The sequence below is a fragment of the Anabas testudineus genome, chromosome 6, assembly GCF_900324465.2.
Source record: "Anabas testudineus chromosome 6, fAnaTes1.2, whole genome shotgun sequence".
NCBI lineage: Eukaryota > Metazoa > Chordata > Actinopteri > Anabantiformes > Anabantidae > Anabas > Anabas testudineus.
The window spans coordinates 5904526-5925206 of record NC_046615.1 but is presented as its reverse complement, the minus strand read 5'-3'; the positions used below and the strand labels follow the sequence as shown (position 1 = coordinate 5925206).

The 20681-nt window shown below is 41.0% G+C and overlaps 1 protein-coding gene across 1 annotated transcript; it reads right to left on the bottom strand.

The window, feature by feature from the left end:
* Window positions 1-553: 553 nt before the first annotated feature.
* LOC113166052 (cyclic nucleotide-gated cation channel beta-1-like) lies at window positions 554-18533 on the bottom strand. The gene is made up of 36 exons (XM_026365974.1): window positions 18431-18533; window positions 18146-18194; window positions 17923-18028; window positions 17415-17434; window positions 17230-17335; window positions 16702-16726; window positions 16486-16579; window positions 16294-16403; window positions 16121-16199; window positions 15398-15473; window positions 15290-15314; window positions 12968-13316; window positions 12693-12842; window positions 12547-12600; window positions 11005-11069; window positions 10483-10694; window positions 10188-10218; window positions 8239-8440; window positions 8032-8046; window positions 7082-7117; window positions 6659-6757; window positions 6350-6504; window positions 5805-6053; window positions 5106-5314; window positions 4694-4744; window positions 4498-4584; window positions 4330-4394; window positions 3999-4121; window positions 3662-3803; window positions 3352-3511; window positions 3165-3262; window positions 2856-2939; window positions 2632-2750; window positions 2334-2480; window positions 1970-2168; window positions 554-1888 (listed from the first exon to the last, which is right to left on the bottom strand). The coding sequence occupies exons 1-36, from the start codon at window positions 18531-18533 to the stop codon at window positions 1649-1651; spliced, it is 4134 nt and encodes a 1377-aa protein (XP_026221759.1). The 3' UTR covers window positions 554-1648.
* Between the last annotated feature and the right edge of the window lie 2148 nt (window positions 18534-20681).

The window sequence follows — 20681 nt, the reverse complement described above, 5'->3', positions numbered from 1 at the left end:
CACACACCATCCATGGACCTGAACAGTCAAAACTTGCTGCACTATATTTCACCAGAATATTATATGTGCACAATTAATACAAAACCAGATTAACAGATCAGATTACGTTACATAAACTGAGAAAAATGACTGAGGAATCACAATAATATATATCATACATAGCTGAAATGGGCAGTTTTGCAGATTAAGTGCAGCAAGTTGTTATCTTCAACATTTAATATGACATTTGCTGTAAACGAATGACCTTTATTGCAAATATTATATATTTACTTAATATGGAAAAATAAGAGTAAAATAAAGATTGCATCAGTAATCGTTTCCTTGCAGTTGTCCTGCTTCTCTTTTGTTTTTGCTTGTTTTGGTTTGTGGTTGGCTGGTTTTCAGTTTGAGACTGACATGAAACTCGAGATAAAATAAACAGAGAATAGTCATTTATTTAAACAACACTCACAAAAGACAGTGACAAAGTTGAGTTTTAGGGAATTATTATCGATATATACATTCGTTAAAGTTAATTTTATACAATCAGCTCTCTTCACTTACCACACACACACACAAATACACACACACACACACAACCATACAGGAGAAACAACATTGATATTCCTTTCTACAGATTGTCTGGCAGTATAGTTAGCTGGTTTATGAGCCCATTTTCTGAGGCTGTATCGATAAACAAATAATCTATACAAAAATACAAAAGTGATCATTCTTACACCATTACTTAATCATCATCATCACATTTACAGCACAAATGAAAAATGACACATTTCTACAACATGTACATCTCAAGACACTGACGAGCAGTAAAGTGATTTTACATCAGTGGGAAATTGGAAATTCATTCATCTACATTTCAAATAAACAAATGTATTTACATTATTATACAAAAGAAACAAAACATGACAATAAATATGTATAATGTGCTAAGCAATATCTTTACGTGTATTGATGGCTACAGTTTAACGTTATATTTATGATATAAAGATGACAAATACATATATGTATTAGCATGTAAAATGCATTGTTGAGGTAATAAGAGGCTAGGTGTTGTTTGAGTTTGCTATGCTTAAAGCTACGGTATGATGGTCAAAGACAGACTGAGAATCTACCTAAGTACCTAAGATGACCTGTCAACATATATTATAACATATGATGGAAGTAATAAATGATATATGGTGGTCGTGATTTTAAAGCAACTTGTAAAAACAACAGTGTCAGCTACTCACACCAACACAACACAAAGGTAACATAAGGCATATTGTACTTTCAAGTTTACCGAAGACTCTGTAAACATTTAGCAGACAACAACAGCAAAAAGATGTTCTCATTCTGTAAGTATGAAAGAAAACAAGTTCACTTCTGTAGGAGTGACTGATCTGAGTATAACGGTTATGGCTTAACCATTTCATCCCACACAGAATTCACTCATCAGCACAGCTACAGTGAATTCAGCCACGTAAACTGGGTGTAGAGGAATGGCTTGTTCCTACATTATGTGATGTATTAGTAAGATTATTAAAGATGAACAAGGTAGGTTAAGGAAAAAACTGGGAGAGATATGGTTCAGTGTGATAAGATGACATACAAGCTGTGCCCCACTATTTAGCAGCTCTCCTCAATCCACTTTCCTTCTTTTATTCCTCCTTCACGCTTTCTTTTCTTCATCCTCACTTACGCTGTCCATTTTTTCATCCGTGATGCGCACGTCCCCTGCGTTGCCATGGCAACGTGTTGCAGAGTGAGGTGAAGCAGAGTTGTCGTTGCAACAGCGGGAAGCAGAGCGAAAAGCCGCGGAGCTGGCATAGACGGGTGACGGCGTGTCCAGATCTCTGTCAGGTTCGATGCTGGAGGCGGAAGAGGCAGGAGGAAGGGAGGAGATGGATGGCTGGAAGAGAAGAAAAAAGTCTTGTCACTGTCAAACTTGCAGGGTTATTATGTGTCTTTCTCAGAATTAAAGTTGATTTACCTGTAATGAGATGCTTGACTTGTTGGTCTTTTCTTTGACCTTAGCCAGAGCTCCTTTAAGTCCAGAAGACCTCTCTGTCATTTCTAGCGCTGCTCTTAGCAGCCTGGGAGTCTCCGTCCTGACAGGGGCAGCCGGGACCCGAGGCGGTTCCTTAGGCTCTTGTTTGGGCTCTGGATTCTTTCCCTTGTTAAGCATCTTTCTGTGGTTAAGACAGTTAACTACTATTAGACTAATGAATCCTGTAATGACTATAAACATGCAGAGAATAGTTGCAGGACTAAGCAACAGAGAAGTTAATTAACGTGGCAATTCACACAGTTCTTCAACATAATGATGTTCGATATGTAATGCCATTTTGTTTAACCTGGCCTTCTTGCGGAGGAGTTTCTTTGACTCTGGGTAGTGGACCAGGATTTCATTCAGATCTTTTTTGTCCAGGATGAAGAGATTGGCAAAGCCATGAGCAACCACGTTCGCTGTGCGTCTGTTACCTCCACCAACCGCAAGCAAACTGACAAGCAGAGAAATGATAACTGGAAACCATTTTTCTACTTTGTTCGATGTTAGAGGAAATTGGTTTTCTTAGGTTGTAAAAAAGTTAAAGTTTAGAGTTTTAATTGAATTAAAATTTTAATTCAATTTTTCATTTGTCACCTCTTTACCTGATCTCTCCGAACACTGATCCAGCTCTGAGAGTAACAAACACGGTTTTCCCATCTGGTCCTCCAACCACCTGCACCTCCCCCTCCTTTATTATGTACATCTCCCGACCCACCTCATCCTGCACAGCACATGATGATGGACAAATAGCACACAATAAAAATGGAAAAAGGCTCAGCATGCAGTGTCTCCTTCAAGCAAAACACAGGCAGAAATGCAAATGTACCTTTTTGCAGACATAATCTCCTGGAAGGTAGACAACAGAGCGCAGGCTTTTTAGCATGTCAAAGATCATCTGTCTGTCACAACCCTGTCAAGATGAAGAGCAGGTAGAGAAAATGTTTCCAAGACACACTTGAAACTGTTTTCAATAGTAAAATTCTAGTGAAATTACAGTGCACATTTTTAATTGATCTCAATGGCAGGTGGCACTAGCTTCACAAGATCCCTGGGTCCTAGAAACTACTTTTATTCTGATGTGATGCTCTCTGATCAACCAATGACCTTTTATGTTCTATTATTTCATAATTCCTACCTGAAAAAGTGGCACTTTGCTGACAATGGAGTAGTTGACATCTATAGCTATGTCCAGACGCATTTTATCTGGCAACTGAACCAGCAGCTCCTGCTCATCTTGATGGAAAACAGTGAGCGTTAGAGAACAACCGAAAGCTTATACAAACAAAATATACACAAAAATAGGCATAGTATGGTCCTCTTACCCAGCATGCCTTGAGATTGCCAGGTGTAGTTGTACCAGGTTTTGACACGATTCTGGACATCTCTGGGGATGCGATAGGACGACATGTATTTAATAGTGTTGTCCACACAGGAGCGGTAGTAGGTCTGAGCTGCTGTGGCTGCACCAACCACATCACGCATCTGAGAGACAAATGAGCAAAATTAGCCAATACAAAAATACGATAATGCTTTAATGTTAAATATACTGTACAATACTGTATGTGGAAAGTACAAATGCCCACATTGTATCTATATACATAATAATAAAATATATATTTTATTTTTCTATACCTGTCCTATCATGATAGAGAAGACAAATACTCCCACAAAGTAGTTGACAAGTTGGAAGACCATCTCAAACAGGGTGGTGGGTTCTGGCACACCCCCAATAGTGATGAGGGTCTTCACAGCATAGTAGTAACAGCGAATGTAACTGAGCAGAGAGAGACAGGAGAGTTTGGGAGAAAGAAGTGGTTTCAAGTGAACATGATGGGTGGAGGTCACAATTAAAGTGAAGAAGAAACAGGTCAATAGATGCAGTAGAACAGTAACTGCTAATTTCTTCACGAGCCCCTTTCAAAACTGAAAAAAGGAGTTGTGTATGTGTGAGTGTGTTTATTTCACCAACCTGTTGCCCTCACCATTGTACACCCAACTGGTAGATCCCAGTCCGTCCAAGGCAGAGTACCAGTAGAAGAGACAGGTGTTACAGTGGAGACAGTAAAGAAGGTAGGTGGTGGTACGGATCACCCTAAGGGATTGATTTAGGATGCAGCAAGACATGTGAATCAAAATCACAAATCAGATACACTATTTGTTGAGCTGTGTCACTGCCATGATGCAGTTTTATGAGTAAGTCGGGAAACTAGGGGAATACAGATTAATAAGGGAGAATTATTTTCAGTATTATTGGTTTATGCTAGGACATTAGTCATGGTAACTAAAAGGTTGCAGCTGACCTGTAGATGTATGCTTTGGTCAAGATGGCCTCGAGACGCTCGTTGAACTCAAAGAAGGAGTTGATCTGTGGAGGCATTGGGGGGTCATGCGTTATGTGTTGGTTGCCAGAATGCTGACACCACATGTAGTTTGAATGGATTTTAAAGAGAAAAAGGTTAAATCCTCACCTTCAGCAGCCTGGGCAAGCGGAGCATGGGGTTGATGCCAGTTAGAAAATAAAAGAGCTCAAGGGGAACAAGGCTGGCCACATCGAACTGTAAAACAGGACAGTATGACCTCACTCATCCACTGATCAATATGTGATACATAGAAAAGTAGAATATACTCAAAAACACACTTGTAATTAGCTGTTTGGTTTCTTACCTTGAAGCGTTTGGTTTTTATGTAATTCTTTCTCGTCTCTTTTTTGTCAGTCTAAAAACAAAAATGATTACTGATCAACAATCCTAGTGAATGAAATAGGATAGAATATTTTTTAAAAGTGAGTTTTTACAGTTTTTCTTGATTATTAAAACACTATAACCAGATTTTTGAACTAACATTTCAAAACCACAATGCCATTAATCAAAAAGCACACCCAACTCCCTAAACTCTAAACACTACTCCCCTGTTTTGACTAAAAAGTGTGTGTAGTGTGTAAAACTATGTTGTAGTGTGTGTTTTTGAGGGCTTCTGTGTCGTGTTTGTTTTTTCAGCAAGAGTGAATGGTTTTGAAATATTTCCACCAAGAAATAATGCTCAGCTAAAAAATAGCGTGTTGCAGCGTTCCACTCACCACTATGTCCCCTCCACGAATAAACTGCAGGCGTGGCTGGAAGATGGTGATGTCCAGGATGTAAATAAGGTCACACAGGTAGTCGGTCAGGAGCCAGTAGTAAATATTTTCTGTAGTCTGGTAGGGGAAGGCCCAGCGCACAGGGATGAACCATGCGTTCCAGTTCCATGCCAGTGAGACCAAAAACATCCACAACACATATGTTACATCTGCAGAGAGAGAGACAGGTGAGAGTGAACATGGACAAATTCTAATAGGAGCACTGACAGTGGTGTAGAGTCACGACAGACTGTATTAATTTAGTACTCATAGAACAAGTGAGGATCATTGAGCAAGCACACTGAGCAACTTCTACTAGAGACAACTATAGGAAATGAAGGTGAAAAGTAAAAGAAGAATAAAGGGTTAGATGGTTATGAAACAGGAAAATCTGTACAGTAGGACAGTGCAGTAGATTTACCTTTACCCAAACCACACAATACATAATCATTACTATCAACACTATAATCACTAAAACATATTACGAGTGTTTAGTTTCTGTGAGTTGATCATAACAATGTGGCTTTAAAATCAAGAGCCACCACATCAGACTGGTCTGTTTGTCGCTTATTTCTGAGCAGTTTGAGTAAAGATATCTCTACTGCACAGGTCAGAAGGTAGGTAGGTGGCAGAGGACAGTGTGTTGGACTGGGTTCTCACTGGTGAAAGGGTCGATGCTGGCGGGGAAGCGGTAGTGTACACAGCCTTTTATCCACCGAGGAGTTTTCACCTTGCAGCAGTGGCTATTCTCTTTTTCCTCTGCCCCATCCTCCTCTCCTTCTCCTCCTCCTCCTCCTCCTTCTCCTCCTCCTGCTCCTCCTCCTGCTCCTCCTTCTCCCGATGGACCTGCTTGTGTCTCTTTCTCTTCTCCGTTCACTGGCTGAGCTCCAGGAGGAGGCTGAGGTGGAGCTGAAGGGAGGTAAGAGGGAAAGGGACAATAAGTCAGACAAACACTTGAGAACACAAAAATTCAAATTTACTAAAGATTTAGAAGTTTTAGAAGAAAATTGTAACACTTTTTCAATAACATGGTGCTGATTTTGCTCTGCAGTCATAACCACCTTGTGTCTACTGAATGTCCACCTTATCTACAAGGCACCCATTGGTAATTCCTGACATCTGTTGTAAGAATTTTTTCTTGTAAGCCATCATTTTTAGCTTTGTCTCCACTGTGCACCGGTAAAACAAATGAAACACAGACTCACAGGGGATGATGCTGTCTTCGTCTGAGCTGTCGGGATCAATGAGTTTCTCTTTGGCCTTCTCTGTTCGCTCTTTAAACATCCTGACCAGCTCCTGAAGACGCTCGTTCACCACCGTACTGGTCTGACTGGCTGAAGATTCTGGACGCTCTTTCAGACTTGGGGAACAAAAAATGCAGAAATAAAAGTAAGTGATCCTGATTTGTCTTAATTTGTCCATGTATTATAACATGCCAGCAGTGTAAAATAAGCACTGTTCACATTTTATTTATCTGTGTTTAGTGTGTGTGTGTGCATGTGTGCAATGCTCACACGTCATCTGTGCTGTGCAGGCTCAACTGGCTGGGCCAGGCCTTTATAGGGATGCTTCCTTCATCATCATCATCTTCACTTTGAGAGTGAAACCTCCTACTGATAAAGTTAAATAGACACAGTAACATCATTAGTTCCACTTTGACACAGGGCTGACTGGGTGAGATTATCAGGACTAAAATCCACTCTTAGGTAGTTATGGTGGTCTCTCTATTTACTGTATGACTGGGACCAGTGCAGATGATTGATGTGATTTAAAATACCAGTAAATGAGCTAAGACTGGTCAATATGTCAAGTCACATGGAAAATACATGGATTAATGAATGGAATATGAATAAAATGGGGAGCACAATGTGTAAATCAAAAGATAGATGGATGGATCCTAGAGGAGCCAATCAAGCATTTAATGAGGAATGTCTTACATTTTGGTCCAGACAGTCCTACGAATCCTTCCACTACTTCCGTGCATGGTCAGAGCAGGGTGACAGGTAGAAAGAGGGTTTGTGCATAGTGTTTGTGCCAGGGAAGGCATGATGATCATCATAAAAACAGATAACACGTGAAGATAAATCACCTACAGTAGAGTACAGTACTCTCCAGGTAGGTGGCAAAGTGATGATGCAAGTGCACGGTTGTAATGCAGCTGTTTATTGATATTTGCTATCTTCTGACAATGTTCATACAATAGCCAAAAGCACAAACATATGTAAAAGCCATGCAAAAGTGAACAGAGCCATCACACATCACAAAAGTACAACACAAGACACGAAACACTCAGCGTCTTTCCAAACAATTTTAGCTTCACAGTGAGTCATAGAACAAACTGTTTGTGTTCTGCATAAACACCATGTGCTGGTTTTGTTTTTGTGCGTCACTTTATTGTCTTTTATGCCCAGATTTCATAAACCTGGAAAAGAAATCTTAGATTTTCCTAAACAACTGTGCACAGACAGTTTCTGCAGGACACTGAAATACAGACAGGTCTGTGCGCTGCTGACAGTAGAGGGCACTAGATCCATTTTAAACAGCACTCAACAGACAGTTAATGTGAAGAGCTTCATGCCAAAATGATCCATTTATTAACCCATGAAAAATTATAAAATATAAATTTGCCACTGAAATGATTTCATAACTAAATGTTTTATTATTGAAAACTGTGTTTGTTTAATTTGATCTCACTTTGGATGAAAACACTTCACAACAGAGAAGCTTGCACCTTGATTTAACCCAAATAACATATATCCTATGTTACTTTGGATTTATCTGTTAGGAAACGCTTTGGACACATCTAAGCTGTGAATATGTATGGTTTGACTTGAATCTGTCCAACTGAAAACTGCACTACAGCACAAACATCTTGCAGTTTCCTTACTCTTTATCTCCTTTACTGTAGATGCAAAGCATGAGGGGAGAGAAAGATGAAAAATACTGTAGTGGAAAACCAGATAAAGTGGATTTTGTAACACCCAGCAGAAATGATCAACCACTACACATTTAATGTGAAGAAAACTTTACATTAAGAAAGTTGTTTCTTTCCTAATGGCAGATTACATAAACTGAAAGTAGTAGTATTTCTCACCTTTGGCGACCTCCAGAGGGGGTCACAGGGACAGTTAGGGTTGTCAACTTAGGGTCCTGTGGGGTGAGGATTTGGGGGATACTACTCTGTTGCTCCCCTCTTCCTCTATCCTCTCTTCCTCCTCCTCTTTCGCTTTTTCTCTCTTGGTCCGAGTCAACATCCTCTACATTGACAGCTGGGTGAAGGCTGAGGCTGGAGGTCTCTGGAGATTTTGACATATTGACACAATAAGTCTAGCATTTTGTCTGGAGCATCATAAATGATAGTATGTACAATCCACACAGTATCCACTCACAAAGACATGATAAAACAACAAATGAGTGTTACATGTACGGCATTGCCAGGGACAAAGCAGGTTATAGTTACAAGCAGAAGCAGGGTAGCACAGGGACACGGGCAGATTTAGTAGACTCTACATCAGGCTAATGCAAGAGGATCCACCTCTCAACTAGGCCATGTATAAAACAGTGCCCTCCAAGAGAACTAGTTTAGTCATTCGAGCAGTGAGCCATTCAGCCTGGCTAATCTGGCTCACAGCACAATGGCACACGTTTCTGTTCAAAAAAAGGCCATTCAAGTGAATAGTTTGTTTTGTTTTTTTAAGGACAAATTAGTGGGCTAGCTGGAGAAAGAGCTAACAAAATTTAGTGCTACAGTAATTGTGATTTTTCTCACAGACACCACAGATGGAAATACAAAAATCGGTTACCATTCTTCCTGACACTGTGTCACACCACAACTCAGCTGATTAATTTACTGTTTTGTACATAATAAAAATCTGTTTAATTTTGGGGCTAGTTTATTAGAAATTATATTCTGATTCTGAATGTACTCCTATTTAACAAATCATGAGACAAATGTCTCTGCATTATAACTGACATAACTGAGTTGGTGAATGTACACAGTCCGAAAGGAATCACATGAGCACAGTAAACTTTCCTACTGCTGCAGATTCACCTGCGGGTCTTATTGCTGAACTGTTTGAATCATCTTCAGTGAAGAACACGGGGTTAGAAAGACCAGACAGCTGGTGGGATGGGGAGTTGAGTTGCTTAGTTGGTGAATGGACAATTGGTGGCAGGCGTGGATAGGATGGCACATTGGGCAAGTCGATTGTGCTACCACTGGGAGAACATGGAGATGTGGAGCGGGACCGAAGCTGAGGGTGATGAGGAGGAGGGAGAGGGGAGTGTCTGATGAGCTGGTTGAGTTCTACATCTTCCTGATTCATGTCTTGCTTCTGTTTTTGCTGTTGTTGCTGTTGTTGTTTCTTAGGCATCTTGAGGCATTAGGCTGTTAAGGCGATTCCGGACGTTGAGGAAGTACTGCTGTGTTCGACTGGGAAACTGTGAGAGCTTCTGTGGGATGATTGAAAAGCTCTGAGAAATGTTGGACAGACTGGGGCCAACTGAACCCTCTGAGCTTTTAGGCAACAGCTCAGTCAGAGTCTGGGCAATATTTCGAGGGACCTGTGTAAGTCTGATCTGGGAGAGCTCTTGGCGTAATTCTGGGGGTAGGGTGGGTAGGTACTTGGTCACGTCAGAGAACTGGGTGGGTAGCTTAGGCATGGAGGGTAATTTGGGAGAGGAAATGCCGTTCTCTTTGAAGAATGCGTTGATGTTGCCGAAGAACTCGGAGGTGTGAGGAATGCGCATCAGGCAGTTCTTAAATGCGTCACAGCTGACTGGAGCTATAGAGAAGAAAGGTGGATAGGCAGATACAGAGTCAGGCCAAACATACTTAAAGCAATGTGGGCGATAAGCGCTACACGGATGTAGATAAGCATGTGCTGTAGGATGGCAATCAGTCATCCAGTTCAGGAGTTTGTGAGTTCAAGGAAAGTGATACTTATGGCTCTAAGAGCTCTTACAACAGGTATATAAATAAAGTTTAATGAGAATGAACCTTTCCTACTGAGAAAAAGCAAAACTCAATAGTGTAATACATACCACCACAACCGTCCCCATTAGCTTCTTCCTCCTACAAACACAGAGTATCTGAATGAATGGCAGCAGAGTCATCAGCATCGTGGATTGGTAGAAACAAATATTTCTATATACACTCTTGTTAAAACATACATTTTGAGGGGGAAAAAGAATTAGAAAGATATAAGGATATATTAGAAAATTCTTTAACAGAAAAGTGATAAATACGTCTGATTACTTCTAAAAAAGAAGGGTCAGACAGTTCAAAGGGTTAAATTAACTGTCACATGTATTTATCACTGCACATGTTCAACATTACTTTTTCAGTGGCTTTGTCAGCGTTGGTGCCTTGACTGTTGTCCTCTGCTTTCTGTGGCTGCTGGGTAACAGGCTCTGGTTCTGAACTGGTTTTATGACTCCCTGCTTCTGCTTCTGGTTCAGGTTCTGGTTCAGGCTCTGGCTCTGAAGTTTTATCTGGCTCAGGACTTGGAGGTGAAGAGAGAGATGTCCGTGGCTCTGCCTCTTTTGGCTCTATATTTTTTTAAATGATAGATTTTATGAGATTTAATTAACAGAATACTTTAATGTCTGAAGAATTCCTATATGGCTGGACAGGCTGTTTATGCATAAATGGCAATTAAAAATCTTGAATCTTGTCTGGTGATGATGTGCAAATGATATGATATTAAACCATGTTCCAAAAATAAAAAAAGTCACACACTCTAATATTTTGTTGTGTATAATACAGCGTGTGATCACTGCTATTGACTTTTTATAATATCTCTGAGCGGAGAATATTGTTGATTCAAAAAATAACCTTGGATTATGTCTTTATCTCTACCTGGTTCTCTGGTAGGATCCTCTGCGTCTTCCTTCTGTTCCTCCTCAGCAAGGCTCTCTGCCTTTCTGTAGGACAGGACAAAGTTAGTTGTCTGGAAACACAGAAGGCTCCACATTGAGCTCATCGTTCAGTGGACAAACAACTCGATCCACTGAATGACAGTGGGCTGCTTTAAAAGTGCTACTTGACCCAGTTATATTTGACTGATTCACACAGAAAGCTCTGTTTGCTTAGGTTCATCAAACCAACTTTTAAGTGGTTTTGAGTGTAAACACCTCCTGACCTCTATAAGTGTATGTGTGTGTGTGTGTGTGAAAACAATCAGACTCTGATCCATCAGGTTCAAGAGCTGTGGAGGCAGCACATCGCAGAAGCAACATGATTTGATTATGAATGTTTATTTTATAGTAATCTGCCCTTGACTTTACTACAATGTTATAGTATTTTTGTAACATACACTAATGTGGAAGTATGAACTTTACTTACTGTTAGCTGACGATAGCAGTTAGCTAACGTCGGTTTAATCTCTGTGTTGTTTGAATACAAATGACCACATTTCACATGCACATTTAAACGCTAACTATATGTTTATAACATGTTAGCGTTAACAAAGAGACGTATTAATGCCCGAACGTATTAACGCTAGTTCATTATTCAACGTTAGCTAACACGGTACTCACTTTTCGATATGTTATATATGTTAACAGTCCCGACAGAAAATGTCCACGAGCATCGACACACGACAGGTAACACGAACACGATATTTTAGCAAATCCTACAACAACTCCAGGAAACATATCCCTTTAGGTCACATCTCCGTCTATCATCTTCTCCAGACGTGAAACAGCAGCAGCTGCTGCTCGCCGTTACCGGGGGAACCGCTGAGACGGGGGAGGAGGAGGCGGGCTGTTGCCAAGGGAAGCTGTGGTTGCTATGGCACGGTGGAGCGATGCTGAGGCAGCGCGCGGGCAGCAATCACGTAACGAGAACCCGCGGGATTTGGAGTGAGACCTGTCAGCCAGGTGACCACGGTGTGCTGCTCATCACCAGCTGGATCAGCACGGTGAGGCGCGTTAGAGGCTTCACTGTGTTGGAAATCAATTCAAGTACCGACAGAAAAATACTGAAGGTAACTGTACTGTGAACAACTTTAAATTCAAAGTAAGACACCTTCAAATTTAGGTTTAACATAGAAAACCTGCGATTTTATTACTTCAGATGAAGCGCTGTTATAGATTAAAGTGCCAAATAAAAATTAAACAGCTTTAAAATAACACGTTTCTAGTTATTAGGCCTATTATTATTATAGTATAGTTATGATAGTATTGCTACTGTTGCTTAAGCAAAGGGCCTGTAATTTCTGAATTTCAACTTTAAAACAAAACTATCATTAGGGTAGTTGGTTAGTTTAGAAATGTATTGGTTTGTAGCTGATATTTAAACTATTTTAAAATTAATTCTATGAGTTCTAGATAAAAGATTGTGGTTTAAGCATCCAAAAGGAAATTAAGAAATGAGAAATCCCTATATTGGAATTCTTACTCTATAGCTTCACTGTGCTCCATTTCGCTCTCCTCTTCTTGTGGCACTGGCAGCCTAGTCACAGAGAACACACACTGTCACGTCCTCCACTGTCAAAAACACAAAAATGCCACACATCTTTCTGTAATTGGGCACAGGTGTCTTACTCAGCTTCAGGCTCCTCCAGCAGTTCTTGACTGTCCAGAGAGAGTTTAATGGAGTGTCCTTCACTGGCCATCTGTCTAATGGCCATCTCAGCTGTCTGCCTGGCCACCTCCTCAGCCATACGTGCCATCTCCATGCGCTCCTGCAGCAAACTAAAGAGAGACAGGGTGCACCAGAAATAAATTAAACTTTAGATCCTGCAGCAAAACCCTGAGGCCCAGAACCAAACATAGTATGCTGGCTCTGAACTTCACCTCAGCCACCCTCTTGTTCTTACCGTTCCTCCATCGTAGCCAAAGCTACATCTTCAGCCTCCTTCTTGATGCTTTCAATAAACGGCGTCCAGCGTCCTGTCTGGGTCTCAGCATCTTCCAGAGATGTTTTAGTCACACTCTCCGATGGTTCAGGACTGGCATCACCACAGGTCTGGGAGACATTGGATGCTACCAGCAGTGAGTTGGACTGTGTCTGCACCACAGCTTCCTGCTGTTGGTGTGTGGAAGGTGATGGTGGAGTCAACAATGTGGATAGTGCTGCAGCTTTGGAATGATCCTCACGTTTCTGCTGACCCTCGTTGTCGGACTCCACGTCTTCTAGGACCATGTCAGGTTTGAGTTTGGATGAAGCTATGAGAGGGGGACAAGGGTTGATTTGTGTGTAAAATGCAAAACATGGATGACACAATTGGACACATGGGGGCATGCTGGTAATGGATTCCTGATGGATATATCCAATTTTCAAACACAAAATGGCACAAATGTTTTTAATCACTCTTTCTCTACCTGTACGGGTAGATATTAAAAGCTAAATTTAATATTAAGATAGGAATGAATTCATCTACTATACTTTTCTTTTATCTTCTCAAAATAACAGATACAGTATATGCATGGTATCGGCTGTGACTCAAGTCTCCACATGCTCTATATATAGATGTTTGTGAGAAACAACAAACTGCTTTTTATATTTTCAAGTTAAGGTACTGATAAAATACGCCAGATGAATCAATTTTCAACAAATCTTTATTAATCCTGCAGTGTGCTAACATTGCTGTATGGTTACATTGATTGTCTGCCTGACAATCAAGGTGTTTTCAAGGTTTTACTGTATGAGCAAGTATGGTTATTACAAATGAAGCCAAAACTCCTAAAACAACATCAGACCACACACCGAGGCCACATTTCACAGTTCAAGACAGATCAAGTGGATTGAAGCAGGCCCTTATACAGTACATGCAGTACTCTTACATCTCAAGTAAATCTTTGTAAAAGCTTACTGTAACGAGCTCAATACCCAATACCAATATACTTTATCCACATGTTGCACATAATAAATTAAAGTAGCTGCCATTTACATCGTTGTTTCCAGATTTCTGTGGGAAAAGGTTTGCATTTTATTATGATACAAGAACCACTCTTTTGTTTACATTTGTGACCAGTGTATTGTGTTGTGTTGAATATGCTCTTTTTTGGACATTAAAATGGCAACATGAATATATAGCATACACAGCCAAAAGTTAAAGCACAATAATGTTGCAGAAAAATATCATGTCCAAAATCCTTTGTGCACGAAACCTACAGTAATTTGTAATAAATGCCATTTACTAAATGTTTGTGTCAAACAAAAAATGTGCAAATTTCACGACTGAAGACAAGTACACTTCTATCTTTCTATAAGGTATACAGTACACACATCAGTGCAAGTGGTAATACATTCATATGAAACTGTATTGAGTACAGTAAGGTGAGTTGAATATATCTCTATATTCTTGTAGTATTTTACAGCTGCCTAGTGTTTCTGTACTGAGCTGCACACTGTACAGCAGCTGTAGCTCTGCCAACAGCATAGTATGTCTATTGTGTGTTTTTCTGTGTGTGTGTCTGTGTGTGTGTCTGTGTGTGTGTGTGTGTGCGCGCGCTAAAATCAGAGCGTCCCCCAGTCGTCTCCTCCTGCTGTTTAAGGGGCTCGCAGCACCTTCCCCCCTGAAACAGAAGGAGAAGAGGGACTGAGTTAGGCTCCGACCGTCCGACCAAAACACCTCTTGAAAAACTATGGGGGGAAAAACAAAAGGGTGCTTCAACAGAAAACACATTTGCAATAATTCTTTTTATGTTTAACACAGATCCACAGGATCAGGAATATTCAAATCATATATTAAGAGATGGATATAATGCACCCCATGTTGTTAAAGAGATGTTTTTCTGCTAGTTGTAGGCATTATTCTTAACACTTAGTTAAAGTTAATATCATCTAATGTGCACTTAGTGGTCACTCTGTTGGGTACGCCTCTACAATCTAATGCTGAATGCAAACCAATACAGCAGGCATGCTATTTACATCAGTGAGGGGGACAAAACATTAGAAACAAATTTTAATATAATGCACAATTGTATGAATTCACCAAAATAATAACCTTGTAAAAGTACAATTCATGGCAGAGCTGGTGTACTGCGTCACATGAGATTGTGCAGGTGTAACTCATAAAGTGGCCACTGAGTATAGAGCCTCTTGATTGAACTGTGAACTGTGAATTGTGGCACTTGGAGGAATGTGGCAGGAGTTTTCAGGAACATATATATAAATGAATAAAGTCTCAACTCACCTTTCTGTAGAACTTCGGCTGCACCCTGGGAACAAAAATAGAAAAAAGAAGAAAACAGGTTGAAGGCAGGAAGGAGGAAAGCACCATGTATTTATTCCCAAAACTTACTTCAGTATCGTCTTTGGCTGGGACGGCAGGCTGAGGCATCTTCAAACCGAGCCCTGACACAAACCAGCCAACCACACTGTGAAGAGACCAAACTAATTAACTGTACGAACTTTAGCTCCTACACACGTTTGTGTTGTCTGTGAGTGGTAATTCAGACCGTTGCATCTGAAGCCATGCATGCTCTAGCAAGCCAAGCTGTGCATCTGCTACATATGCATATTGTAGATGCAGAGTCAGATGAGAGTTGTTCTCAAAGAGCTACATCCTTTCTACCCACTCAAATGTTTTCTTTGAACACAGAAAGGCGTAGAGTAACATCCTGTACTACCATAATAATCCAGACCCTCTCAACCCTCACATCACTTGTGTTTTTCCTACAATTGCAAATAAAAATAAATCATAAAATAAATTTGCTGTGAAATTGGTCAGTGAGGTCTTAAAGATCTGGTTTTGCCAGTTCTATCATCAAAGCACCAACAAGAACCGACCCTGCTTAGTTTCCTGAGATCGGGCGCGCTCAGGGGTTTATAGCCGTGAGCCATCGGTCTATCAGGGCTAAGACTCTCCAAACAAGAATAACTACCTTATTACATTAAAAACACTGCTTTACACACATTATTAGACACAGTTATTCCCTATGAAGTTCATTTAAGTGTTATTTTATGTTGTGTAAAGAGAATGACTCCCTCTCATTAACAAGGACAGTGAGGGATCAAAACATACCCTGAGGCCTTGCTGTCAGTATCCAGTGAGATTCCACTCAGAGATTCAGGTGGTGGAGACAGAACTGTAGAGAAGGAAAAGTCATGACACTGTGCACAAAACTGTGTATAAAAGCACACTATGGATCAACTTGTGTGCTCGTGTTTGTGGCTGTGATAGATTGAAAGTTTGTGTGTGTGTACTTTTGTCTAGGGAGGAGCGGGAGGACTTGGACGATGGTTCTGTGGGTGCAGCACAAGGGGCCACTGGCTGAGGAATAATCTGCTTTATCCAGTTCACCACGCTGCGAAACAGAAAGACAACAGTCAGCCCTTTACATGTTTTTAGATCAGTTGTGGGTTGGTGTAGAAGGGATTTATACCCACTTGGGAGTGAACTGAGCCGTCAGACTCTCTACCTCGGACACCTCGTCATCTGATACCATCTCCACCACTGGGATGTGTGGGAGGGGATCAAAGTCTGGACAAATGGAGCAATCAGACACCTCAGTCAAGGGGGGAAATTATCAGTGTTGATATATTTTTTAACATTTAATAATCATCCTTAGCTAATGGGAAAAACACAAAACATGATAGACATACCGGGCATTGTTGCTATGTCGTAGACCTAGGAGAGCAGAGAAATAAAAACATGTTTATTTTAATGGTCACAGTAAAATTCTGAAATAGAACATAAACCAAAAAAAAATATTTTTACTTAATCACACTAATTATAGAATTGCTGAAAGTTTTCTGAGAAACACAGTGGACCAGATGTTTCTTACTGCAGCTCTAACGCCTCTAGGTTGTGACATGAAAAGCTTGTTTTGAACAGCAGTGAAGTTAATGGAGGTGTTTAACCCGGCTGAGCCCCCCGGAGATTCCTTTCTAAGCTTAATCCCTACACCTGATTAGTCGTACAAGCCTGCGGGACAGTATTAAGTTGCTAGAGCTAAGTGTCACACAGTTCAAAGATGTAGATCATCTTGATGTTGCTTGATGAAGTGACGTGGCTCTATACATCCTTATCCTCATGTATGTGATAGTTGAATTCCTTAAAGCAGAATGCTCCTATGTTGGTCTCAAAGTGCCTCAGTGTGGTCCATACAGGCTGAGTAGACAGCATCTCACCTCAGTGTGTTCATCTTTGTCGTCGTTGTCAGTCTCTCGGTACTTTTCATCTGGCTGAGGCAGCACTTTGGTCAGACCCTGGGCGACCCAGCCTATCACACCAGACCTGAGAGAGACACCTGCTTGAACTGATCCTTAACAGATCTTAAGTGATGTAAATATGCAGTGTTTTAATCATACTGTACCTTTCACCATCCTCTCCAGGCTAACAGATGGAAAAGAAGAAGAACATAAGCAAATGAATAGATGTTCATTCATATCTTCCTTGGAGCTTTTCTCCTACTCTACACTACACTTTTCTATTTCTGCTACTTCGACAAATATCATACTTTTACTCCACTGCAGTACATTTATTTAGTAATTTTGCAGTAGTTACTACTTACTTTGGATTATTAATATTATCATTAAACAACATATAAGATAGGACGGGCAAATTAAATTTAGGTTTGGTGTATCTGCTCTGTTAATTATTTCGGGACACCCTGAAAGACCAATAACCCGCCCCTGACAAATCAGTGGCAGGTGATCTACCAACAAAGGGCCGTCCTCCAAGCCCAATGTCACATCTGTGTGAGCATAATGACAGTTATTTATTATTATTATTATATTTAACACGCTCATGTGTAGTTAACACCAGAGACACATTTTTGGCCTTGTCATCACCAAAATGTCCTTTTTTATTTATGCACTCACCCTGGCGTCAGAGTTAGCCCTTTCAAGCCGTGGAGATCCAGTAGGCTGTGGCAGGGCACTGACGAACCCATTAGACAACCAGCCTAACACTCCAGTCTGGGCTTGGCTGTAGAGGAGGTGAGAAGGAATGATAAGACCCTTAGTATGTCTGCCCCCCCCAACCACACACACACACACACATACACTCATTAACACATTCATAGAAGCAGGTGGTGGAGTTTACCTGTCCTCGGAAACCTCTTCTGCGTTTTTCAGTGGAGGACTCTTTACTGTAGGTTAAGTTACAAACATGAAGTTCTCCTGTTTTAGATGCTTTCTTACACATGCATTAAGCACATGGCTCTTGTAATGAGATTGCAAACACATCTAAAGGTGCAATATAAAAGAAGGTAAACAATTTTCCTCACCACTTCTGATTTTGGGGGGGTCCTGTAAGGTCAGAGAGACAGAGAGAGAAGTGAGAAGGATGAGAAGACAGGAAACAGAGCGTAGTTGTGATGATGTTTGCCTGTGTGAGTGTGTTGCCGTACAGCAGCAGGGGTCTTGGCTGCCTCATCTGTTGCAGGAGCTTCAGGGGGTTGGGGGACCACTTTCACCACCCAGTTAAACATCCTGTTAAACACACACACACACATAATCAGCCTCTTAAAGTCCTTCATCAAGCATTGCAGACACAAAGCTCTTAACTGGAACTAATGAGGTCTGATGATGGGCATTCACCTGCTTCATTTTTGCTTTTATCTCAGGAGCCTTTTTATTTGGAGCGTGACAAATGAGTTTACTTTAATTAGTCAAGTAAAGTTAGGATCTTAGAAGTGATCAGGACTAAGTCTTTCATGCAAACTTGCATAGAAGTCAAAAGTCAGTGTGGACTAACAGGCAGAAGGGTAGAGGTTAACTTCACATAAGCTGCTTTACCACCAGGCTCCACAGGTGACAGAGACTTCAATGGCTGGAGTTAGTAAGAAATCAGTCTTTAATGTACAGAAGGAGGACATGTCATTTGTAATCTTAAATGTATGTATTACCCACTGGGACAGTTTATCAGCCTGTTTAGCTCATCTACTTCAGCAGTGAACCTGCATCACATCACTGTAACTGGCCATCATACTGTATACCATGCTCTAAAGAGAAAACCTGAAGCAATATAAGAAAACAAACATATAAACAGACACTATTTTAGAAGAACAACATAAAAGTTCTTTTTTTTTTTTAAAGTCCAGTCTTTATGTTTAATTATTACAGATCCCATGGGGCAAAATGTGCAGTCACACAGTGGAAGTAGTTTTCTTTTTCTTTTGTTTTGTTTTTCTGGATGCTGCATTAATAATGATAAATCTGTTTATGGAAAATCCACATACAAGGCTTCTTTACAAAGCCGTTTAAGCTGTGATCCCACTGTGATTCCTGACACGCTGTCCCCTCAGAGATCAGAGGGGCCTATTCCCTGATCTTATCTCAATCAGTTTCTTTCACCCCTCAAGTCATCTCAATTTAAAATGATGGATCTCCCTGTGCTCAGAATAATAAATGTGTTTTCCATACCTCTGCGTCTACAGGTGGTTCTGCATGCCGGTGGCGTAGAGATCCAGAGTGCCTCACAGCCAGCACAGGTCTGCTGGGATTTCCACAGCGGCTGCCTGGGGCTAACAGGATTATCCAGCAGCACCTGAAGGTCAAGGCACAATCCCGGACTTGCAGATTAACAGCAGAGAGACGTGTTGTCAGGACATCATGCTTGTGACCCATAAAATGTTGCTGGGGCCCACCGGGACAAAAAACAGCAACAAGTTCCTCCTGAGAAAGGCTCAGACGTTGTGGATTTGTGATAGACAGTGAAAATGCACTTTTTCCACCTGACAACAAACATTCAAACCCAGTTCAACATGCATTTGTAATATTGTGTGTTTGCATCCAGACTGAATTTCTTGAATATTTCATGTGTTACACACACACTCTTAGCATATGAGATCATTGTTTCCAGTCTGTCTTAGGGTAATATAGGGTTACAAAGAATTAAGAGCCAAACAACCTCCGCCTACGTTTAGCATCAGAGTTGTAAAGTAACCTATAGGCAGGGATCCAGGGCTGCTCTGGTTAACTAACTGGTAAACAGCGCATGGCAAGTTGGTATCAGTTAAAGGATGTACGAGATAGAGCCACGGAGAGATAGATAAACGTTTGTTAGGTCAGACGGGTGGATCGATCACACCACATTCAGGGAGGCGTGTTGTCACGTTTGAGAATGGGAACTACAGAACAAATTAGGGTGCTGATGAGGCAGGAAGCGGTGGGTAGATCCCATTATCAGCTCAGCAGGGGATAAGCTGGGAGAACAGGGTGATGACACAGACCCTTGGCCCTTGGCTGGAATATGGCAGCACTACACTGGCCTCAATCCCAACTGAACATCTGGATAAGATAGAGGACAGGGGCAAAGGGACCGTGGCACAGGATGAAGCAAGAGAGTGAGACTAAGAGTATGTAGACTGAATTGAACTGCAATTTGTGCTCATGCTCTATTTTTTGTAAAATGTGTTGATATTTGATCTGTGGTTATAAAGTGGGAAAGAACGATAGATCTTAAAACAGCAGAAAGACAAATGAAAAGAGAAAAGCAGAAAGAGAAGACGGCGGCAGAGGTTCTAGTGGATGGCCTGTGATGGCAGCTAATCCTGATTACCTCTGACATAAAGACATGCGGGAAGGTGCCGTCTGTCACAACACAAACACAGTTCTAGTCCTCTGTGGACTAGAAA